Here is a 25856-nt window from a genome sequence, read left to right as displayed (position 1 = left end):
TGATGAAGATCACAGCCGTGTCTTTGATAACATGCCCAATAGTCCTCCGTGAAAGTGATTGATCTGAATCTGAACGCGAGATTGCTCTCGTTAGTGAAGGCACTCGTGTCTGTTGCCGTGACAGCCCGGTAAACAGGCTGACATGGACTTAGAACACCACTGTGTGCATATTATTAACTTTATAATAGGACCAGCGATCGACCGCTACGGAACGTCTGGATCGTTAACTGAATCGTCACTTCAGATCTGCGTAATCGTCGCTTCAGATCTGCGTAATCGTCGCTTCAGATCTGCGTAATCGTCGCTTCAGATCTGCGTAATCGTCGCTTCAGTATCTGCGAACTCAAACATGTTTAAGTACCGGGCTTTCATACAGTGAGCATGAGAATATAATTGGGTTAGAATGAAGGCAATAAGTGACGTAGTAATTGAGTTTTCCCAGCAGAACTTATGCTAGAGCTTTCATTTCTGTCATATGAAACCGGTTCTAGTCAACAATAAAGATCCTCCATGATTTTTTCATATCCCGTCTGTCTGTTCTAAAGTTTATGAAGCAACAATTATCAATCTGTTTAGATTACAGGTAATATCAGAAATTATGTCTTTATTGAGATTCTGCAGTTATTACAGTATAAACCAAAAATCACAATATTTCACAAGACATTCAGAGTTAACAGCTGGAGATGAGAGAGAAAATGACTTCAGAGATTTCCTTACAAAGTAACATGTAGAAACACTCTGGAAAGTTTGGAAATGTAGCATATTATGTAGAATTTCACAATATAATATTAAATCATATTATGTTAAATGTCAGTAGATTTGAAAAGCAAAAGCAAAGTATTAATGAAAGTTAACAGCAAACAAATCTTTGTGTTGATTAGAAAATATTGACTGGCCATTCAAATGTATTTCACACAACATAACAAAAACTCTCAAATATTTAATTATAGTTGATGTTTTGTTTTTTGAGAGCCTGCTATTTTTTTGTTGTTGCATATATTGTAAGCAAAAACTTCTTGATTGTGTTTTTTATCTAAAAACAGAAATATTTTCAGATTTGATTATTTTGTTTCATCTGACAGGTGTGATGATCAGAGGGTTTAAGTTTTTACCTTCATCATTAGTGTGTGGGTTAAACACTGGATAGAGTTTGTCAGTGAAAGTCTGACCAGTGAAAGAGTAGATATGAGATCTGGACTCCACGTCATAAAAAGAGACCAGACCCTCCTCATAATCCACAAACACACCCACCTTCTCAGGTTTCTCTCTCAGAGATAAAGAGACAGATGGATCATCACAAGCTTTATATTCATTCTCATTCCTCAGAATCACAGCCCAGAGTCCACCCTCAGGACTCGCTGTAATCGCCCCCTTCCTGTTAATGGATTCTCTGGCCACTCCTAAACCCCACCCAGTCTTTCCCTTCACCTGCACCTCATAATAAAATCTCCCTGAACTGAATCCCTGCTTTGCCAGAACACAAGAAACCTTATCAAATCTCTTTGGGTTTTCTGGGACATCCTGCATAATGCCTCCATCACTGACTTGTTTTCCATCATCAGACAGGATGAGATCTGGATTCGCTGTATCAGGATCCAGAGTCACATCCACTGAGAGAGATCAGACATTATCAATCAACTTCAGAACACACATGTTCAGATGTACAGTATATAATACAGACTATAAACAGTTTTGTGAGTGTATTGTGTCAGTCACACTGTACCTGCAAACTTCTGCACACACTTCAACTCTGTGGACACAGATGACAATATAATGATGAATTATTTATAGGAATAATTTCAGTGAGTTTCTCTACAGCATCAGTGGTGTGTAAATGTTGCTCATCCCTCAGTTTGTGAAACAATGCAGAATGTGTTCACAGTAAATATACTTACAGTGGAGGTCTATGGGACAAACATTCAGGATTTAAGAGAATGTGAAGCTGTTAGTTGTTGATTACACTTTTGAAACAGTGTGATCCTTTACAAAGTGAGATGAAATTGGATCAACTCATAATATTCCTTGAAAAAAAAAAAATTCATCTACAAAAATCTACTGTATTTGATAACATTACACATGGTTGTGAGAACGTCCCCTCCTACGTGGGTCTACTGTATTTGATATTCACATACCAGTTTTACTGAGTTTTTCCTTTAGTGTCTCTTGAGTTTTCTTCAGTTCAGTCAGAGCTCTAATCAGAGAGTTCACATTAGACACACCAGAGTCAATCCTGATCTCAGTCCAGTTCTTGGTGTGTGGACGACTGTACAGGGATGAGTACATCTACAGCGAGGGAGGGAGAGAGAGAGATTTTTTAACATTTTCACATTCACAATTCAAAAATCATACCCCAAAATAATTGAAAGACAATTAAAAAAAACAAAAATAAAAATAAATAAAAACACTCCCTTTAAAAACCTAAGACCAATTGATCTTCATGTACAACACAAAGAACATCATAAATACACCACATTTCACAAAAAACAGGTACATTATTTGTAAGGCTGTAATATGCAAATTCTGTTCTTAATCTTGCTGCCACCAGATCATAAACATTACTTTAGGATCAGTTGCTGCCAACCCTAGGCCTTTATTTTTCCTTGTTATCCATATGGCCAATTTTGCTGTTCCCATTAAATAATTCAATAAAACTATTTTCTTCCTTGATAAAAATCTATATTTCAATCCTCCTATAAATATTTTGTCTGAAAATTCTTCTATAAAACCCTGAAACCAAATTGTGAGTAATTCAAACAAATGATTTAGTCTAATACATTTTAAAAACAGATGCTCTAAATCTTCTCCCTCACCACAAAACCTGCAATGCCCACCCACTGCTGGATTCAGGTGTGCCACATGCCTGTCCGTAGCTATGGCCCCGTGAATAATCCTCCACTGCAGATCAGCAGTACGCTTCTCTACAGGGAGTTTATACAGGGTCCTCCACCTGTCTCTTACAAGGAAATCTGATCCCAACAAACTTAGCCATCTTGATGCTTTTTGTCTCTTGAGTGACTTCTGATGCATCACCTTGACTGTTGTGTGGTAAAGGGCCTTCTTTGAAGCACAATCCAGATACTCCAGTTGAGGAGTCCGGAAACTCAGGATTGAGTCAGCAACTTCCCCTTCATTCTCGTCACAGATTAGGGCTGAAATCCCGATCTTTGGAAATTCTTTTCTGTCACTTTGGTTTGACATTTGTCCTCTTGCTATACTTTCTCCATAAGTGTTTTGTATTACCAGAGAAATTTCCTCTATCAGTTTTGATGCAAGTCTCTGTGATCGTAAACCAGTCACTTCCTTAATAGTTTCCACAGATTTCCATCCATCTTTATCCATTAGGTGACCGAGCTTCACGACACCATTCCTGAGCAGACATGCTCGCACACTCACTGAGGACAAAAGTCTTGTCTTGATCATGTTATTAAAAAACAACGGTTCCTCAGACCGTAAAGGGCCGGTGCAAAGCGAATCGGGCAACAGTCGAAGGCGGGGGCCTAGACGACCCGATCCCTGGACACGGAAACTGGCTCTTGGGACATGGAATGTCACCTCGCTGGCGGGGAAAGAGCCTGAGATTGTGCGTGAGGTTGAGAGGTTCCGACTAGAGATAGTCGGAATCACCTCCACGCACGGCTTGGGCTCTGGAACCACACTCCTCGAGAGGGGATGGACTCTTCACCACTCTGGAGTTGCCCATGGTGAGAGGCGGCGGGCTGGTGTGGGTTTGCTTATAGCCCCCCAGCTCTGCCGCCATGTGTTGGAGTTTACCCCGGTGAACGAGAGGGTCGTTTCCCTGCGGCTTCGGCTCGGGGATAGGTCTCTCACTGTTGTGTGTGCCTACGGGCCAAACATAAGTGCAGAGTACCCGGCCTTCTTGGTGTCCCTGGGAGGGGTGCTGGAGAGTGCTCCGACTGGGGACTCCGTCGTTCTACTGGGGGACTTCAACGCCCACGTGGGCAATGACAGTGAAACCTGGAGGGGCGTGATTGGGAGGAACGGCCCCCCTGATCTGAACCCGAGTGGTGTTCAGTTATTGGACTTCTGTGCTAGTTACAGTTTGTCCATAACGAACACCATGTTCAAGCATAAGGGTGTCCATCAGTGCACATGGCACCAGGACACCCTAGGTCGTAGGTCAATGATCGACTTTGTGGTCGTTTCATCTGACCTGCGGCCGTATGTCTTGGACACTCGGGTGAAGAGAGGGGCGGAGCTGTCAACTGATCACCACCTGGTGGTGAGTTGGATCCGATGGCGGGGGAGGAAGCTGGATAGACTCGGTAGACCCAAACGTACTGTGAGGATCTGCTGGGAACGTTTGGCCGAGTCTCCTGTCAGAGAGATCTTCAACTCCTGCCTCCGGCAGAACTTCGACCGGATCCCGAGGGAGGCTGGAGATATTGAGTCCGAGTGGACCATGTTCTCCACCTCCATTGTCAAAGCGGCTGCTCGGAGCTGTGGACGCAAGGTCTCCGGTGCCTGTCGAGGCGGCAATCCCCGAACCCGGTGGTGGACACCGGAAGTAAGGGATGCCGTCAAGCTGAAGAAGGAGTCCTAGCGGGCCTGGCTGGCTTGTGGGACTCCTGAGGCAGCTGACAGGTACCGGCAGGCTACTAAACGGACTGCAGCCCGGGTGGTTGTGGAGGCAAAAACTCGGGCCTGGGAGGAGTTCGGTGAGGCCATGGAAAAGGACTATCGGCTGGCCTCGAAGAGATTCTGGCAAACCGTCCGGCGCCTCAGGAGGGGGAAGCAGTGCCCTACCAACGCTGTTTACAGTGGCGATGGGCGGCTGTTGACCTCGACTGGGGATGTTGTCGGACGGTGGAAGGAATACTTTGAGGATCTCCTCAATCCCGCCGTCACGTCTTCCATTGAGGAAGCAGAGGCTGGGGGCTCAGAGGAGGACTCGTCCATCACCCAAGCTGAAGTCACCGAGGTGGTCAAGAAACTCCTCGGTGGCAAGGCACCGGGGGTGGATGAGATCCGCCCTGAGTACCTCAAGTCTCTGGATGTTGTGGGGCTGTCTTGGCTGACACGCCTCTGCAGCATCGCGTGGCGGTCGGGGACAGTGCCTCTGGGATCGCAAACCGGGGTGGTGGTCCCTCTTTTTAAGAAGGGGGACCGGAGGGTGTGTTCCAACTATAGGGGGATCACACTTCTCAGCCTCCCCGGGAAAGTCTATGCCAGGGTACTGGAGAGGAGAATTCGGCCGATAGTGGAACCTCGGATTCAGGAGGAACAGTGTGGTTTTCGTCCTGGTCATGGAACACTGAACCAGCTCTATACCCTCTACAGGGTGCTGGAGGGTTCATGGGAGTTTGCCCAACCAGTCCACATTTGTTTTGTGGATTTGGAGAAGGCATTCGACTGTGTCCCTCGCGGTGTCCTGTGGAGGGTGCTGGGGGAATATGGGGTCCGGGGTCCTTTGCTGAGGGCTGTCCGGTCCCTGTATGACCGAAGCAGGAGTTTGGTCCGCATTGCCGGCAGTAAGTCAGACTTGTTCCCGGTGCATGTTGGACTCCGGCAGGGCTGCCCTTTGTCGCCGGTTCTGTTCATAATTTTTATGGACAGAATTTCTAGGCGCAGCCAAGGGCCGGAGGGTGTCAGGTTTGGGGACCACACGGTTTCGTCTCTGCTCTTTGCGGATGACGTTGTCGTGTTGGCCCCTTCTAACCAGGACCTTCAGCATGCACTGGGACGGTTTGCAGCCGAGTGTGAAGCGGCTGGGATGGGGATCAGCACCTCCAAATCCGAGGCCATGGTCCTCAGTCGGAAAAGGGTGGCTTGCCCACTTCAGGTTGGTGGAGAGTTCCTGCCCCAAGTGGAGGAGTTCAAGTATCTAGGGGTCTTGTTCACGAGTGAGGGGAGGATGGAACGGGAGATTGACAGACGGATCGGTGCAGCTTCTGCAGTAATGCGGTCGATGTACCGGTCTGTCGTGGTGAAGAAAGAGCTAAGCCGTAAGGCGAAGCTCTCGATTTACCGGTCAATCTACGTTCCTACTCTCACCTATGGTCATGAGCTTTGGGTCATGACCGAAAGGACAAGATCCCGGATACAGGCGGCCGAAATGAGCTTTCTCTGCAGGGTGGCTGGGCGCTCCCTTAGAGATAGGGTGAGAAGCTCAGTCACTCGGGAGGAACTCGGAGTAGAGCCGCTGCTCCTCCACATCGAGAGGGGACAGCTGAGGTGGCTCGGGCATCTGTTCCGGATGCCTCCTGAACGCCTTCCCGGGAAGGTGTTTCGGGCATGTCCAACCGGGAGGAGGCCCCGGGGAAGACCAAGGACACGCTGGAGGGACTATGTCTCCCGGCTGGCCTTGGAACGCCTCGGTGTCCCCCCGGAAGAGCTAGAGGAAGTGTCTAGGGAGAGGGAAGTCTGGGCATCTCTGCTTAGACTGCTGCCCCCGCGACCCGGCCCCGGATAAGCGGAAGAAGATGGATGGATGGGTTCCTCAGGCACCCAGTAAGTACAACTGCTCTTGTCTCTGTCCACCTTTAAAACATTCCTCCACACATGAAACATTGTCCGATAAAAAGGTGTAATTTCAGACAAGTTCATATCTTCCAATCTCATTAAAAACAAGTGTTTATCTTGTTTTAGTGTTAAGTGTTTAAGTGTTTTAAGTCCAAGCCCACCTGCCCTCTTCAAGATGGCACATGCTGTTTGAGTCCATAGTAAGTAATTATGATAAAGGAATCTTTTTGCTGCTTGTAATCTGAATGCGTAGATACGACTCTTAACATCCACCAAGCCATGTCCTCCTTCGCAAACAGGCAAATAAATCACTGATGCCCGGACCCAGTGCTCACCACTCCAGAAGAAATTAACCAATTTCCTCTGTTTTCCGCATATAATGTCCTCAGGTGGATCCATGACTATACACCTGTGCCACAGTGTAGAAGCTGCCAAGTTGTTAGTGACCAGAACTCTCCCTCTATAAGACAACTGTGGTAATAGCGGTTCCCACTTAGACAATCGGGCCTGCACCTTATCCAGCATACCCTCCCAATTCTTCATCTGATATTGTGCATTGCCTATGAAAACACCTAAAACCTTTAGACCCTCCCTTCCCCATCTCAAACCACCTGGAAGTGTTGGATATCCTGCCTCATCCCACCGACCCATAATATAACCTTCACTTTTTTCCCAATTTACCTTGGCAGAAGAGGCTTTTTCATAAAGCTTAATGTTCTCATTTAAACTTCTAATATCCTCTCGCCTTGTGATAAACACTGTAATATCATCTGCATAGGCGGATAAAACCAGCTTTACACTTTCACTTCCATTTTGAAATGATACACCTTTTAAATCTTTTTTAAGTCTATGTAAGAGAGGTTCAATCATTAGGCTATATAGCTGTCCAGATAATGGACAGCCTTGTCTGATCCCTCTGCCAATAGGTACTTGAGCACTAAGAGCTCCTCCAGCCTTTACCAAGGTAAATACATTGGAATACAACAATTTCACATATTACAAAACGTTTTCACCAAAACCAAAGTTTTTTAAAACATCAAAAAGATACCCATGATCCACCCTGTCAAATGCTTTTTCTTGGTCTAATGTGAAATACCAAGATTACTATTATTAAGGTGGCTAAAATCAACTAAGTCCCGTAACACAAAAATATTATCTATAATGGATCTATCTGGGACACAATACGTTTGATCTTTCTCAATCAAAAACTGTAAACAATGTTTGATTCTATTCGCCAGACATTTTGCCAGTATCTTATAATCAAGACACAATAACGATACAGGTCTCCAGTTTTTCAATAAACATAAATCCCCCTTCTTGGGTAACAATGATAGGACTGCCCGTCGACAGCCTAAAGGAAGTGACTTTTCTTTAAAACAACTTAAAAAAAACTTCATATAAATCCACTCCAATTACATTCCAAAATTGTTTATAAAATTCAACTGGCAAGCCATCTATTTCTGGAGACCGACCTGAGGACAACTGCTGCATTGCCTCTGTGAGTTCCTGGAAAGTAATTTCATTGTCCGGCATTTTTTTCTGTTCATCTGCTAGTTTTGGTAAATCATGGAGTAGTTCCTCAGTACTTTTAGCGTCACAGAATTCTTTACTATATAATGTTGCATAAAAGTCCACTGCCATTTTTCTTATTTCCACCGGATCATATGTTATAGTTCCGTTCGCACGCCGAAGATGTAACATCTTTTTCTGTTGAACACAGTTAAAAAAAATAGGAACTAGGAGCATCCATATCTTTAATGGAGCAAAACCTTGCTCTTATCAGGGCTCCCTTTGTTCGCTCCTGTAAGAAAGATCCAAGTTCCGTTCTCTTCTTTTTTAAAAGGTCTTTCTGCACAGTGCCAGGATTATCCATGAGTTCTTTTTCTAACTGTACAATGTCTCTTTCCAGTCTTTTTACTGTTCTTTTAATTTGTGATGAAGAATGCAAAGTGTAATTCTGGCAAAAAACTCTTATTTGCGCTTTACCCACCTCCGACCATTGTCTAAGATTCTCAAAGGAACTCTTTTTCATTTTCCATTCATCTTTCCATTTTATTCCTTACTCTCCATACATCTATCAAACCATTTTTGTTCATTATTTTGGAGAGTACTAAACTAGATTGATGATGAGGTTCTTCGCCATTTCTATCAACAGTAAAATCTGTTGTACAGTTCCAGTCTCCCCCTACAATAATACACACACCATCATCAATTTTTTTTAAAGATTCGTTCAATTTCATAAAAAACCTCACCCTCTCTAACCCATTATTCGGGGCATATACATTGACAAAAGCGAACACAAAACCTCCATACTCTATTTTTGTTAATAAAATCCTCCCTTTCTCAATTTCCTCAACATGTAAAATATTAACATTCATAGTTTTTGAAAAAAGAATAGCAACCCCAGCACTATTATTTGACCCATGACTTAAAGGGGCTATATGCAACTTTTCCCCCAAAATAAACGTAACAATAGCCTTTTTATTTTACCATTTATGACTCAAACAACTCCTGATGAGCATACTGACACCTTGTCCGCTCACAGTGGGTGCACCTATAAGCCTGTATCCTATTTTTCCTATTTTCTGTCGGGTCGGATTTTTCCCGCGCTGTCTGCGGATGTGACGTCACCACCGCTGCGAGAGCGAGCAGAAAATAAGAGCAGTTCTGTTTTTTGGCCACAGGTGTCAGTCGCGAGTTTAAATTTCAGAAAAACGCATATAGCCCCTTTAAAACCAGTTTTCCACCCCACCACATACCCCATTCTATTTCATTATTATGGTCAGTATGCGTTTCCTGTAAGAAGGCAACATTAATCTGTTTTAAGTTAAAAAATTCTGAAACCACTGCCAATTTCTTCCTGTCTCTACCTCCATTCATATTTAAGGAGCCAACCCTCAAACACTCCATAAAAAAATGAAAAGATAAAAGGGATAGAAACAGAAAAGGAAACCATAGTAAGAAAGACACCTTGTGCAGCTTAATCATTTCTTTAATTATTCAAAGTACGAGATTTTCCCTGACGTAATTTCGTAAAGATTTTTTTCAAACGAAATCTCTTCTTTTTACTTAGCTCATCATAGCTGACTGTTCTCTGTAGCAATGTAACAGAAGCAATACATTTATCCACATCTGGGAAAAAATCATTAACCTCAACTACCTTTCCAAAAGTTTCATCCAAGAACTCGTTTATTTCCTGCAACGTATACACATCTCCCACAACTTGAGATGATTGAGAACCAATTTCAGAAAAATCTGAACAAGAATCATCATCCACCCTCTCATTATCTTTACTAATTTCAAAGCCCAATGATGTTTCGGGTTGTGGCTCAATTTCGTTTCCACCAACCTCACAAATCACGGTTTCTGCACTTACTCCACTTACTTCTACTGTACCCATATTTTCATCAGCCGTAATCATTCACTCAGTATTCCTGTTTTGGTTGACAGTAACAGCAGGCACATCACTAGGCCTCATATCATCACCCACAGCAACGCCACTATCCTGCACTTCACCTGCGGCCCGAGGTTGTACCTCACCAACATCTGAACCATTATCACGATCTACCTCGTCAGCAGCCTGCGCCGTATTCTTGCCATTTTGAGCCTTATGTGGACATGCAACCCTAATGGACATAAACAAGCCCAATGTCTCCACATTCAAAACATTTCATATTTCCGGTACTCGCATATACTAAAAACAATTTTCCTTCATGCCACAGTCTGAAAGAAACATTCAAGTCTGGTTCGTTCAGAAACATAAAAACGTGCCTTCTGAACGATAAGACATGTTTCAAAGCCTCATTTTTGCATCCAAGAGAAATCATTTTTATTTTCCGTAACTTGCAAGAGCTCGTTCAATTTCACTATTCTTAATGAATGGCGGAACATTTGAAATAGTAACCCTAGCAGTTGGTGTAACCAGCGGTGAGACGGTAATATAAGCGCCACTTACCACAACACCGGTGCTTATCACGCGATTAACCAATTGCTCTTCTTTCACGAAAATCACCACAGCCTTATTCATGCGGGAAGCTGAGCAAATGTTCTCATATCCGATCTGTTCCCCTGCCGCCAGCAATGCATCTTCCACAGTTACGCCAGGTTCTGCCATACACCTGACGCCGTGACGGAGCGAGAGAGATGCTGTACCCCCCTCAGAGAGGGACACCATCTCGGCTCCGTCAAATTCACAATAACTTACACAAAAAAAAAACCTTTTTTGGAAACCTTTCCAAAAAAAACCTCACCTTTCCAATCCAGATAACTTCTTTACTTATCCATCACTTCAAAGTGAAAAAAAGGGGGGAAATAAACCCCGAAAAAATTAAATCAATTAGCCTCTCACCGTGTTCACCCTCACACACACTCACACACTCCCAACATGCAGTGCAAGAGAGAGAGAGAGAGAGAGAGAGAGAGAGAGAGAGAGAGAGAGAGAGAGAAAATATGATATTTATATTTAAAGTTAATATGTTTTACACAGTAAACTGTAAACCCTAATGCTCAAAATAATTAATTGGTTTGAGTAGAGCCAACTCAAATTACACAAATTAGTTCAAACAAATTAACTTTTATGAGTATTTAAACTTAATTTTTCTTTTGAGTTCTTAAAGTAATCTGAGTTGTTTCATTGTTTTGAGTTTTATGAACTCGTTTCTTTTAATTTAGACTAACTTAAATTAATCCGAAACTGGGCTAAATGTATGAATTTGCTTACTCACATATTTCAATTTCAGAGCAAATAAAATGTATGGTTAAAAAAAATATATCCAAGTTGTTCTTACTTAAACTTTACATTTCTTAACTTAAAAACCAGGGCACCCTGAAGTCCTGGAGGACCGTGGCAGGTATCTGGGCCCTGACTGGCTGGGGAGTCTCCAGGGTGGCCATGGCGGGTCAGGAGCCTTGGTGGATCAGGAGCGGTAGCGGCCATGGCGGATCAGGAGCCTCGGGCGGCCACGGCAGATCAGGAGCCTGGAATTCAGGGGTGGAGTGGAGGTCTCGTGCAATGGGACAGTCTTGTGGGCGGGAGTGGCCTTGCGGGCTGGAGCGGGCTCATGTACCCCTTTTCCACCAAGGCAGTGCTAGATCTAGTTCCGAGCCAGAGCTAGTCCCAGTTCATTATTGGTTCGACTGAGGAGCCTTCTAAGAACCATTTGCTTTTCCACATGCTGAGAGCCACAACAGAGCCATGTCTTACGTCACTGTATACGTCTCATCTTTCTCAGCAACGCTAGCGAGGCAGTGGCAGTGTTGCCAAGTCTTTGGTTTTGCCGCTGAATTGGGCTACTTCATCACTGTTGCCGCGGGCTGTTTTTCATGTCCGCGGGTTGAAGCGACCCCAATTATGTGATGTTAAGCCCCGGGAATGCGAATTTTAGTAGGCAACCATGACAGAAAAACACATATTTTACCCCCAAATGTGATTTTTACCGGGGAAGCCCCCCTGAAACGCGAGTGAGCTTGTTTTGAGTTGCAATTGGGCGGGTTTTGTTGTGAAAACCTGGCAACTCTGGGCAGCGGGAAACACCAGGCTTGTTCGAGATGCATCGGCGCTGCGCAGACCGATCCACGTATGATATATTAAAAAACCGCACGAGTGAATCAAAAGCATAAGGAGTCGTGTGCTCTCACTGGACTCGTTATCATACGGTGATCGGTCTCTGCACAGCACCGCTGCGAACAAGCCTTCCATCAACAATGCAAACGTTGCGTTACTATTGATTCACACTGCTTTACGATCCTACATCGGCATCAAAACACAACGAAAACACAGCGAATCCAACGCATTCATGCAGTTCGCCGTAATTTGTATAGACGGAGATTACAAAAGAGCAGCAGCTGTTAACTCCATTAGCTGCTATTTCAAAAATGGCGGATCTCAAGTTTTTGTTGGTCTTGTTGACTCCGCCCCCAGCGCCTGACGTAATCGGGTCTTACTTCTAGCCCTGTTCTAGCCCAGCAATGTTTTGGTGCTACTTAAGAACCACTTTTCCTGGCTCGGAGCTGGGGCTTTGGGTGTGGAAACACAAAGAACCGATTTGAAACTAGGCTCTGGCTCCGATCTAGCTCTAGCACTGCCTTGGTGGAAAAGGGGTAATGGAGAGCTGGAGAGAGCTCATGGAGGCTTGGAGCGGGCTCGTGGAGGCTTGGAGCGGGCTCGTGGAGACTTCGAGCGGGCTTGTGGAGACTTCAGCTCATGGAGGCTTGGAGCGGGTTTCTTGGAGACTTGTAGCGGGCTCGTGGAGGCTTGGAGCAGGTTCTAGGAGGCTTGGAGCGGGCTCGTGGAGGCTTGGAGCAGGTTCTAGGAGGCTTGGAGCGGGCTCGTGGAGGCTTGGAGCGGGCTCGTGGAGACTTCGAGCGGGCTTGTGGAGACTTCAGCTCATGGAGGCTTCGAGCGGGCTCATGGAGGCTTCGAGCGGGTTTCTTGGAGACTTGTAGCAGGCTCGTGGAGGCTTGGAGCAGGCTCTAGGAGGCTTGGAGCAGGCTCTAGGAGGCTTGGAGCAGGTTCTAGGAGGCTTGGAGCGGGCTCGTGGAGGCTTGGAGCGGGCTCGTGGAGGCTTGGAGTGGGCTCGTGGAGACTTCGAGCGGGCTTGTGGAGACTTCAGCTCATGGAGACTTCGAGCGGGCTCATGGAGGCTTCGAGCGGGTTCTTGGAGACTTGTAGCGGGCTCGTGGAGGCTTGGAGCAGGCTCTAGGAGGCTTGGAGCTGGTTCTAGGAGGCTTGGAGCTGGTTCTAGGAGGCTTGGAGCGGGCTCGTGGAGGTTTGGACTGGAGACAGGTGAAGCTTCGGCCCAGGGGCCTCATTTATAAAACTTTGCGTAGGATTTGCGTCAGAAGTGCGTACGGATGAAACATAGGACGTGCGTACGCACAGAAATATTCGGATTTATAAAACCGTGCGCACGCACATCCTACGCAGTTTTCCCTTAATAAATCACAATCAATTCTAAATGTAGCGCAGCTTTTGCGGCTTCATGTCACGCCCATAGTTGCCCATAAATAGTCTGTGAAACGCCCACAAGTTAATATTCATAATTTGCGAAATCATGGCAAACACAGAGAGGAAATCAAAAAAACGTAACTTCACTCAATGTGAAGTAGAAGTTATCGTTGGCGAGGTGGAAAAGAGGAGAACAATTTTGTTTGGAGGGCACAGTGTGGGCATTACTAATGCCAAAAAGGCACTTGAGTGGCAAAAGGTTGCAGACGCCTAAATGCTGTAGCCTCACAACCTCGGACCATGGCCGAAATAAAAAAGAAATGGTCGGACATCAAAGTCGAGGCAAAAAAGCGTCTAGCGCTCCATCGCCAGAGTGTGTCTGCCACGGGTGGGGGAGAGGGGACACCGGAGCTGAGCCTCTTGATGAGAGACTGGCGGCAATTATTGGGGAATCCCTATTAATTCCTATCCCTATTATCTACGTGGAAATGGGAAATAGTTCAGTGCAAATCTATCTATCTATCTATCTATATATCTCCCTAATTATCTATCTGTCTATCTAATTGCATCTATATCTGCTCCGCCAGACGGACACATTGACGAGAATATCAGTTTTGTAGGCTACATTATTTCGTTCTGTTTACCATATTATTTATGAGGATGAATTGCATAACATGGCAATATTATTGCAGAACATATTTCACTTTTCTTTTTGCAAATATGTGTTAATTTGCATTTCTGTTGTAATTTTCGTTTGTTTTACACTGCAGATCGATCAAACGGGTGTTCGTGTAGGCTGTTAATTGTAAGACTTGCTTTGTGATGTTATTTATGAGAGGCAGTATAGCCATTTCTTTTACACAACGTTCTACAGTTTCTCGTGTTTCTTCATCTGCCGACGGTGTCGCCATTTCTCATTTCACACGTTTTTGTGCGTACGCCTGGGTCAGAGCTTGCGTGATGGACCGCACATTTTCCTGTCAAGTTTGCTTTTTATAAATACCAATTATTGCGTAGAGAGCGGCGTACGCCTTCTTTTGTGCGTACGCAACATTTATAAATGAGGCCCCAGAAGTCTATAAGCCAGTCCTCCTCTTGCTCTGGTGTTGCTGGAGTCACAGTGGGACTGGTGAGCTTGTTCTTGGCGAGGCTGATTGCGTAAGGGGAAATCACAGCTCACCAGTACTCGCGCGACAAACTCTGCAAACTCCCCTTGAGGTCTCACACTGGGTAGGCGCTCCCTAGTCTCCTCACTCAGGCTGGCTAAGTAAAAGGTGCAAAGCGAATGGTTAGGAAAGTTGGTGAGGCACGCCAGGTCAATGAACTCTCGGGTGTGAGCCTCGAGGGAAAGAGTCCCTTGCTCTAAACAGAGCATCTGCACTGCTGCAGCAACGTTTTGGGGTCTGGTCATCTGTTAAGCGTCACGCAGGCAGGAAGGCAAGGACAGGCAAATATATTACTCAAAGGAAGTTTACTGGTGAAGTTTTTAATACAGGTAGATACAAACACACATTGCATAACTGTGACCAGACCAGGAGTGAATGAACAAGAGGAACTTAAATAGTGAACAGAAACAAGATAATTAACAAGACACAGCTGGGATAAATTAACTAATGAGGGTAATCAGGGAAACACAGAAATGGCTAGAAGAACAAAGGAACATGTGGCAGAATCAAACACAACCAAAACAGACTAGACATGTGACAGTAATGTAGTATGACACATCCTGAGACAACTTTGTTACTGTTTCAGTCTCTTTTGTACAATTTTCTAAAATACTGGTGCAAATGAAAAAAGGTTAATCAGCTCATCAGGTGTTTGTCCTGTAATATTGTACATGATGACTGATGAGACAGATGTTGACTGACCTGTATGACATGGAGATGATCGTCAGTGTGTGAGAGCTGCTCCAGCTCAGTGTTTCTCCTCTTCAGCTCAGTGTTTCTCCTCTTCAGCTCAGTGATTTCCTGCTGCAGCTCTTTAATGAGATTGTCAGCCTGTTTCTCTGCTGCTTTCTGCTGTTCCTCCATCATCTTAAGCTGCTCAGACTGACATCTCTCAATGGAGCAGATCAGATCAGTGAAGAGCTCAACAATGGAGAATTTTTCTTCCTCTGTGTTTCTCTGATGAATGAGATCCATTAGCAGATTAATCTATTAAGTTCTATCCATTTAACTGAGAACCTTTATTAAGGTTGATTGAAATGTTATAACGCTTTTTCAGTTTTACAATGTTTTAACTTCCGCTCACCTTTCTCAGCTCTACTGAGTGTCTGATCTCTTGAATCTTCTTCATTCTGTCCTGGATCATCTGATGAAAATCCGTATGCCTCTTAGCCAGATGATTCTACATACAAAAAAACTTATTAAAAGACCAAATGACTTCAATTTTTTTGGCTTTTAGTATTAGTCATAAGAATTAGTGCTGATGAAAGGTGACTGTGTTGTCTCCTTGTGTCACCTGTGTCAGTGAAAAATATCTGTTCTTGAACACACTGAAAGGACTACAGCCGACCATCAGCTAGCACACGCGGCTTGTGTTATTTTTAAAACACTCAGGTAAAATGATGTAAAATTAGAACAGCCTTCTGTCTGTTCTCCCTTCTTTGCACACTGTTTTGCTTTTTTTTGTTTTACACATTCACTAAACTGAACAGCAAATCAGAGTTATCTCTCTCTCATTGATGGCCCAAAACACAGACACCATCCAAATAGAGCCAGCGGTGTGGAACACACTGGAAAAACTAAGCTAACAGATGCTCAAAACCAGCCTGACATTGGGTTGCCATCTTTTAAATTACGGTTACGACCATCACATCACATCACAGCACTTCCGAGTCCGGTGGTCCCAAATCCAGATTCTTCAGCTGTCATGGCCGCCATGCCAGAGTCTCCAGTCATCATGGCCGCCACGCCAGAGTCTCCAGCCATCATGGCCGCCACGCCAGAGTCTCCAGCCATCATGGCCGCCACGCCAGAGTCTCCAGTCATCATGGCCGCCACACCAGAGTCTCCAGCTATCATGGCCGCCACGCCAGAGTCTCCAGCCATCATGGCCGCCACGCCAAAGTCTCCAGTCATCATGGCCGCCACACCAGAGTCTCCAGTCATCATGGCCACCACTCCAGAGTCTCCAGCCATCAAGGCCACCACACCAGAGTCTCCAGCCATCATGGCCGCCATGCCAGAGTCTCCAGTCATCATGGCCGCCACACCAGAGCCTCCAGCCATCATGGCCGCCACGCCAGAGTCTCCAGTCATCATGGCCGCCATGCCAGAGTCTCCAGTCATCATGGCCGCCACGCCAGAGTCTCCAGTCATCATGGCCGCCACGCCAGAGTCTCCAGTCATCATGGCCGCCATGCCAGAGTCTCCAGTCATCATGGCCGCCACACCAGAGCCTCCAGCCATCATGGCCGCCACGCCAGAGTCTCCAGTCATCATGGCCGCCATGCCAGAGTCTCCAGTCATCATGGCCGCCACTCCAGAGTCTCCAGCCATCATGGCCACCATGCCAGAGTCTCCAGTCATCATGGCCGCCATGCCAGAGTCTCCAGTCATCATGGCCGCCACACCAGAGCCTCCAGCCATCATGGCCGCCACGCCAGAGTCTCCAGTCATCATGGCCGCCACGCCAGAGTCTCCAGTCATCATGGCCGCCACACCAGAGTCTCCAGCTATCATGGCCGCCACGCCAGAGTCTCCAGCCATCATTGCCGCCACGCCAAAGTCTCCAGCCATCATGGCCGCCACGCCAAAGTCTCCAGTCATCATGGCCGCCACACCAGAGTCTCCAGTCATCATGGCCACCACTCCAGAGTCTCCAGCTATCAAGGCCACCACACCAGAGTCTCTAGCCATCATGGCCGCCACACCAGAGTCTCCAGCCATCATGGCCGCCACTCCAGAGTCTCCAGCCATCATGGCCACCATGCCAGAGTCCCCAGCCATCATGGCCGCCACGCCAGAGTCTCCAGCCATCATGGCCACCACGCCAGAGTCTCCAGCCACCATGGCCACCACTCCAGAGTCTCCAGTCATCATGGCCACCACTCCAGAGTCTCCAGCCATCATGGCCACCACGCCAGAGTCTCCAGCCATCATGGCCACCACTCCAGAGTCTCCAGCCATCATGGCCGCCACGCCAGAGTCTCCAGCCATCATGGCCACCACTCCAAAGCCTCCAGACATCATGGCCACCACAAGTCTTCATCTGTCATGGACGCTACACCTGAAGCTACAAAGATGTTTTTTAGGTTTTTCATACTGGCTTCCAGTTTGGCGGACCTACTGTTGATGTCAGTGCGAGCAGCTGGGATCTCAGTGGTCCTTACATCCAAATCCAGTGGTATTGAGTCTCAGTGTCATTCTATGTGTCTGGGCCATGTACACCTTTTCAGTTTTTCCTGAAGCGGCGGCACCTGATGAACTCTCTGCTTCACCGTCTGTCTGTGAACTGCCTGCCTGTCCTGTCATGACCACAATGGTCACCTGTGATCCCCCTGTCTGCCTAGCAATGACCACGGAGGTCATTCCTGAACTCCCCACCTAGATACGACCACAGCTCTCTGTCTGTCTGTCCTGTGTTGTCTCATCAGACAGGATGTTCTATGGTCCTGAGTCTCGGCCAAGGATATCGCGCTCAAAGACTCTGCTTGCTTTGTCACAGACATTACTCCTGAATGCCCTGCCTGAACTTTTATGGCCATGGAGGCCATCAGGGAATTTTCTGCCTGTTTTAACATGGCCCCAGAGGCCAACCCTATCCTCTCTCTGGATTATTTGGTCCAGTTCTGGCTAATCTGTAGTGGTGGTCACAAGCCCCATCTGCTCCACTATGGTAGTCCCCAGCTACGCCTTGGTGGTCTCCAGCTCTGCTGCGGTGGTCTTCAGCTCTGCCGTGATCGTCACCAGCCCTGTCTACTCTGCTGTGTTGCTCATGGTGGTCTTCAGCTCTGCTGTGGTGGTCTCCAGCTCCACTGAGATGGTCTTCAGTCCCACCAACTCTGCCTCGACCACCTGCTCTGCTGGCTCTCCGATCCGCCTCAGTCTCCAGTCCTGCTTCCAATTCACAGACCTGGCCCTCCGTCCCTCCCCCGGGTCTGCCTCCGCTCCACCTCCCTCATGAACTTCAGTTCCCAGTATCCATTGTCTGTTCTCATGATTGTGTGATTGCGTTCAGTTGTGTGTGATTACCCTTGTTAAAGCCTGCCCATTTAAGCCATGTTTTCATTTTCACTTTGTGTTGTCTTGTTTTGTGTTACACTTCTATTCTGAGCACCTGTATTCTGGTTTCCCTTGTGTCTTTGTCTTGTTATTCTGCCCATTGTCCTGGAAATCCTTGTTTGCCTGCGTTTTTTCACATTTGGATTGTTTGCTCTATGGTTTTGTCTCTATGTCTGTATTTGTTTATACAAATGATACTGAAAAAGAGAAATTTACATATACTGTATAAGATTTAAGAAATAAATTACCTAAAATCCCCCCGAAAGAGAAGTAGTTTGGTTAAAGTGGTTAAAGGGTTAGTTCACCCAAAAATGAAAATTAGCCCATGATTTACTCACCCTCAAGTCATCCTAGGTGTATATGACATTCTTCTTTCAGACGAATAAAATCTGAGTTATATTACAAAAGTCCAAGCTAATCCAAGCATTAGAACAATGATTATAGTTGCTCTGTTAATGAAGTCCAAAAAAGTCCAAAAATCTGCCCATCAAATAACATGCTCCATGTGGCTCTGGGGTGTTAATAAAGGCCTTCTGAAGTGAATCGATGCGTTTGTGTAAGAAAAATATCCATATTTAAAACTATCAAGTAAAATTTCGACCGACCGCCTTCCCTGTTCAATTTATGGAAAAATTGTTGAAAGTTACCCTGCCGATCGAAAGACTAACGCAACCAGGTCTGCTCGTCATGACATCACGAACGCATCTTGAGTTTCACTTTCAACATTCAACACTTTTCCATGGAATGCGGTTGGTCGAAAGTTTACTTGATAAAGTTATTAATATTAATATTTTTCTTACACATTTTTCTTACTTATTTGACGGACAGATGCACTTTTTATGGACTTCAAAAACAGAGCAACTATGAATCAATGTTCTAATGCTTGGATTAGCCTGGACTTTTGTAATATAACGAAATTGTATTCGTCTGAAAGAAGAATGTCATATACACCTAGGATGACTTGGGGGTGAGTAAATGATGGGCTAATTTTCATTTTTGGGTGAACTATCCCTTTAAAGTGTTTAGTTGTTAACTCTTTACCTTCTTCTCTCGACTCTCCTCCTCTATAGGAACAGTGTTGTGAGTCCTGTGTTCTCCTTCAGTGCAGGACAGACACACACACGTCTGATCATCTCTGCAGAACAGCTCCAGAGGTCTCTCGTGTTTCTGGCATATATAATCCTCCAGATTTTCCACAGCATTGATGAGTTTGTGTTTCTTTAGACGTGGGACTCTGAGATGAGGCTCCAGATGAGTCTCACAGTAAGAGCTTGGACACGTCAGGCAGGACTTCACAGCTTTCTGCTTTATTTCATCACAGACGTCACAGAACACCTCAGATTCTCCTAGATTGAGCTTCTCCTTAAAGTGTTGAGCAACCTCTCTGAGTGTTGTATTAATCTTGAGATCAGGTCTTCTGCTGAATTTGTCTTTACAGAGTGGACAGAAGCAGGTCTGTGTGTCCGTCCAGCACTTGCTCAGGCAGGTTCTGCAGAAGTTGTGTCCACATGGAGTGGTGACTGGATCAGTGACCAGACAGATGGAGCACTGGAGCTCCTCATTTAATGCTGGACCACTGGAGGACGCCATGGCTGAAAAGATAAGCAATGACAATATATCATCAACCCTGCTGAAGAGATTTCATAATGTGCACTGAGTAATTTAGTTTGTGTTCTAAAATGTATGTTGCATTGTTAAAAATGATATAATAATTATTAAAACTCAAAAACTATTATAACAACCTAAACTATGAACCACTGTCAAGCAGTCAAAGCAGCCATACGTGCCTTAAGCAGGCATACGCGACAGCAGGGCTGCCTTCAGCCCCGACAAAATGCAAAATGTTTTTTTAAACGGAAACGATGCTGCGTTGAACACCCTGTTCTGATGACGCAGGAGTTGCAGCTGAGAAGGCCATTCATTGTGTTCTTTTTGAAGAATTTTTGGAGCCTGATGAAAACGACATAAATAATTATTTAATACTGCAAAATACATGCAATCACTGCCCTTGCCGTCCAGAATTAAAGAGAACATCCCAATCCCATTTTATTAACAATTTTATCTCCTGGTAATCAATTCTAATTTAAATCATTTTATTTCTAGTTCTTACTTTTTAATACCTTGTATTTTCTTTCTCATTTTTATGTAAAGCCTGTATCATTGTGTATGAAATTTGGTATATAAATAAACTTGCCTTGCAATGAAGCTAAAAATATAAACAATTACAACCCCAAATCAGAAAAAGTTGGGACAGTATGGAAAACGCAAATAAAAAAAAAAAAGAAGTGATTTCTACATTTACTTTGACTTTTATTTCATTGCAGACAATATGAACACAAAATATTTCATGTTTTGTCTGGTCAACTTCATGTCATTTGCAACACATTTCAAAAAAAGTTGGGACAGGAGCAATTTAGGGCTAGTAATGAGGTAAAATGGTTTAATAATGATGTGATTTGAAACAGGTGATGTCAACAGGTGATTGTAATTATGATTTGGTACAAAAGCAGCATCCAAGAAAGGTCTAATCCTTTAGGAGCAAAGATGGGCAGAGGATCGCCAGTTTGCCAACAAATACGTGAGAAAATTATTGAAATGTTTAAAAACAATGTTCCTCAAAGAAAGATAGGAAGAGATTTGGATATTTCACATTCAACAGTGCATAACATAATTAAAAGATTCAAGGAATCTGGAGGAATTTCAGTGCGTAAAGGACAAGGGCGCAAGCCTAAGCTGAACAACCGTGATCTCCGATCCCTCAGGCGGCACTGCATCAAGAATCGTCATTCATCTAGAAGCGATATCACCACATGGGCTCAGGACTACTTTGGCAAACCTTTGTCAAGTACCACAATACGTAGTTACATCCACAAATGCCAGTTAAAACTGTACTGTGCCAAAAGGAAGCCCTATGTTAACAGTGTCCAGAAGCGCCGTCGACTTCTCTGGGCTCGGAGGCATCTGGGATGGACCATCACACAGTGGAAACGTGTACTGTGGTCAGATGAAGCAGTATTTCAGGTATTTTTTTGGGAGGAATGGACGCCGTGTGCTCCGGACCAAAGAAGAAAAGGATCATCCAGACTGTTACCAGCAACAAGTCCAAAAGCCAGGGTCTGTCATGTATGGGGTTGTGTCAGTGCCCTTGGCAAAGGTAACTTGCACTTCTGTGAAGGCACCATTAATGCTGAAAAGTACATAGAGATTTTGGAGCATAATATGCTGCCTTCAAGAAGACATCTTTTCCAGGGACGTCCATGCATATTTCAACAAGACAATGCAAAACCACATTCTGCACACATTACAAAGTCCTGGCTGCGGAGGAAGAGGGTACGGGTACTTGACTGGCCTGCCTGCAGTCCCGACCTGTAGAAAATAGAGAATGTGTGGCGCATTTTGAAGCGCAAAATGCGACAACGAAGACCCCGTACTGTTGCCCACCTTAAGACTTGTTTGCAGGAAGAATGGGACAAAATTACACCTGAAACACTTCATCACTTGGTGTCTTCAGTCCCTAAACGTCTTTTAAGTGTTGTGAAAAGGATTGGCAACATTACAAAGTGGTAAATGCTTTACTGTCCCAACTTTTTTTGAAATGTGTTGCAGGTCTGAATGACAGGAAAGGATGCATATTTACAAATGACATGAAGTTGACCAGACAAAACATGAAATATTTTGTGTTCATATTGTCTGCAATGAAATACGAGTCAAAGTAAATTTAGAAATCACTTCTTTTTTTTTTTTTTTTGCGTTTTCCATACTGTCCCAACTTTTTCTGATTTGGGGTTGTACATCATCATGTTGATATGCTATATTTTTACCATAAAACTCTTACGAAAATCATGTCTTCTAATATCTTCAATTGTTGCGTATACCGAGGTGCAGCCGACACATTTGTAAACAACTTCACTTGGACCCATTGCGCGAGTGGTCTCTTTAATACCGCATGATTTATATACAGTACATGTTGCTGCTGATTGGGCTGACATATTTGACACACCCACAAAAACGAGAGAAAACGCATCTCAAACCCATTGCACACCGTTTCCAGGAAACATGACGTTCAACCGGAAACCGTAGCAAAATGTTGCGCACCGGTTTGAGCTTTGAACGTGCCCCAGTTTCTAACGGTGATGATACACAGGGCAACTTTTTGAGCAATGTTACTAGGCAATGTTGCCGTCAACGGGCAACCCGGAAAGGCACAGGGCCCATGACCGATCTAAAGTATCCAGATAGAAATTTGTTGCCCATTCCCAATGGGAAAGTGGCCAAGCAACATTGCTTTGTGACATTGCCAAGCAACATTGCTCAAAAAAGTTGCCCTGTGTATCATCACCATGACAGGAAGTGCCTCCACCACTAAATCTAACCTCACTGAGCCTATAAGCTCTGCTTCTAACTTCCAGTCTGAGACTGCTGGCTAAATGTGAAATTTAGAAACTATGTCTCTGGGAGCCACAGCAAATGTAATTGGTTTTGAAAGTGAAAATTTTCACACAAATAACCCACTAAATAAACATCTAAACACCAGGTGTCATTTTTGTTAAATGGACTTTTACTAGAAAAATCATCATGCTGATTTTTTATTCATTCATTCTGTCAAAAGTACTTCCTGTTTCTAAAATCTATAATAATCAAACTGCCAAAATAAAATAAAATAAAGACACAGTAGGCCTAGCTACTTTGACCAACAATCTGATGTTACCAAACTACTGAACTAGCTCTTATTTTCCATCACTTACCTGTGAGTGAAGATATCAGATCTGGTCGTTGATTTCAGAGTTTCTGAAAAGAAATGCTGTTGTTTGATGAAGCTTCCTGTTCATCTGTTCAGTTTCACTCAAATCTTTACTGACCTGCAGCGATATCATATTGTTACGCCCAAAATCATAAATATGGAACAGTTATATAAACAGAGTATATAAAAAGTGTAAGAAACTTTTCGAATATAGAGTCATCACAGCTGCAGCTTGATAGAAACGACACATTAAACTCCCAGTGAACCGGAAGTTGCAACTGATTTTTATTTCTCCACCCTCCATCTCCCACTCATAGCAGACTAACGGTTGGAGGGGAGTGGTTAAGGATATTCAAACCCAGAACCGTCCCACAGTCGTCATCGGAAAGGATTAATTGTTCAACCTAATACCTGTAATGTTTGCTAAGGTAGATTTTGATTTCATGAGGATCATGAAACATGAAAGAAACTTTAAACACAAATGTACAAATGTAAAACAATACAAATTTATTAAGCCATTTTAAAAGTAGCAACAAATAAATATTAAAAAGTCTAATATTTCATAACATGGCAGTTAATCTTAATGTTAACATTACTCAATGTGAGATGGTGGTCCAGTGGGTTAAACCATGGAACTGATACGCAGAAGGTTGCTGGTTCGATCCCAGCGGTCACCACCAGTGTGTCCTTGAGCAAGGCACTTTACTCCATGTTGCTCCAGGGGGGTTGTCCCTGTAATAAGGGCTCTATAAATCGCTTTGGATAAAAGCGTCTGCCAAATGCATAAATGTAAATGTCAATTTTCCTGCCCTGATTTTAGCCTCTGATTTGAATGCTTTGTTTGAAGGGGCGTGTCTGTGAGACTTCAGTGTAAGTATCAAGTATCACAGTGGCCAATCACAGTAGACGCCCACTACTGTGATTGGCCACTATGATACTTGAGTGTAAATGCCCACTGCTGTGATTGGCTGCTGTGAGACTTCAGCGTAAATGCCCAGGCACTGCTGTGATTGGCTGACATCTCTCTTGAACTCCCTCTAAAACCTTTAGCCTGTTTTTTACCATTACAGCTCTCAAGGTAAACTAATCGTGAAAAGTGTTGATTATAGCATTATATTTAGATCTATGGATTTATATTTAGATGGTGGCCTGAAAGGTCAAGCAACACTCCACACTAAGGTCAGTAGCCAAGGAGGCTCACAGAGAGCCTAAACAACCTGGCATACTCCCTGCCCGAGTAATAAGGACAAAGGTCCTCGCTCAGGGGAGCATAGGCCTCAGCAGGACGACTCTCTATAGTGAGAGGAGGCCTAATAATGCTCACTTTTACAAGCAATAACCAAGGAGGCTCACAGAGAGCCAAACACCTTGGTCCCTATAGCTGAACACAGAGCTAAGAGGGACTAAGATTCTTAGTAGTACAAGAAGTACCTAGAAGGTACATAGCAGCCTTATCAGTAATACAGGTGGAGCTCAGGGCAGCAGATGGCCAAAAATGGCGAAAAACACTCCCAACCCAAGGGGAACCAAAGGAGGCTTACATAGAGAGCCTACAACTCAGTGCTCCTCCATAATCTGGTTCTGAGAATGGAGGCCTAAGCATGAGGACTCTCTAAAGCGAGAGGAGGCCTAACTACGTTCCACGCTCAGGACAGATTTCAATGAGTCTCACAGAGAGCCTACAATTCAGAATTGCTATTCAGGTGGAGCTCTGAAGAGTGGGGCCTCGAAGGACGACTCTCTATAGCTAGAGGAGGCCTAGCAATGCTCAAATTAAAGGAAGTAGTGAAACAGCTTCAAGAGAGCCTAACAATTTAGCACTACTTGCCTAGTCGAGCTCTTAGGACAGAGGCCTTGGCATGACCACTCTCTAAAGCGACAACTCTCTCTACTATGCCCAACACTAAGAAAAGCCATCAAGGAGGCGGACAGAGCGCCTAGCAGCTTGATACTGCTGCCCATGACGAGCTCTGAGGAGTGAAGGCCTCAGTCTCACTCCTCTGGAAACGCAATAGCCAAAGAGGATCACAACTTGACACCACTGCCTGGCCAAACACTAAGGACGGAGGCCACTGCATAATGACTTTCTAAAGGGAAAGGAGACCTACTACACCCTACGCTCGAGACAGCTTCCCAAGTAGGCTCACAGAGAGCCTAACAACTCAGAACTGATATCTCAGTGGAGCTCTAGGAAGCAGAGACCTCAGAAGGATGACGCTCCAAGCGAGAGGAAGCGTAGCAACACCCCAGACCCCAAGCAGCAGCCAAGGAGCTTTGCAGAGAGCCTAAAAAATTGGTCCAAACTCGGTCCTGGAGGGCCACTGTCCTGCAGAGTTTAGCTCCAGTTTGCCTCAACACACCTGCTGGAAGTTTGTAGTATGCCTAGTCAGACCTTGATTAGCTGATTCAGGTGTGTTTATTTGGGGTTGGAGCTAAACTCAGCAGGACAGTGGCCCTCCAGGAG

General features: G+C 44.9%; 1 protein-coding gene across 1 annotated transcript; it reads right to left on the bottom strand.

Annotated features, from left to right (window-relative positions):
- Positions 1–574: 574 nt before the first annotated feature.
- On the bottom strand, positions 575–23651 carry LOC307117631 (E3 ubiquitin-protein ligase TRIM39-like). The gene is made up of 7 exons (XM_079802601.1): positions 23397–23651; positions 19693–20243; positions 15677–15772; positions 15295–15549; positions 2133–2283; positions 1724–1750; positions 575–1610 (listed from the first exon to the last, which is right to left on the bottom strand). Exons 2-7 carry the CDS (start codon positions 20239–20241, stop codon positions 1072–1074), a joined length of 1617 nt encoding a protein of 538 aa, XP_079658727.1. The 5' UTR covers positions 20242–20243; positions 23397–23651; the 3' UTR covers positions 575–1071.
- Between the last annotated feature and the right edge of the window lie 2205 nt (positions 23652–25856).

Source organism: Gobio gobio (assembly GCF_949357685.1).
Source record: "Gobio gobio genome assembly, chromosome: 21".
NCBI classification, from domain to species: domain Eukaryota; kingdom Metazoa; phylum Chordata; class Actinopteri; order Cypriniformes; family Gobionidae; genus Gobio; species Gobio gobio.
The sequence above is the reverse complement of the archived record's forward strand: the minus strand, read 5'-3'. Positions and strand labels throughout refer to the sequence as shown.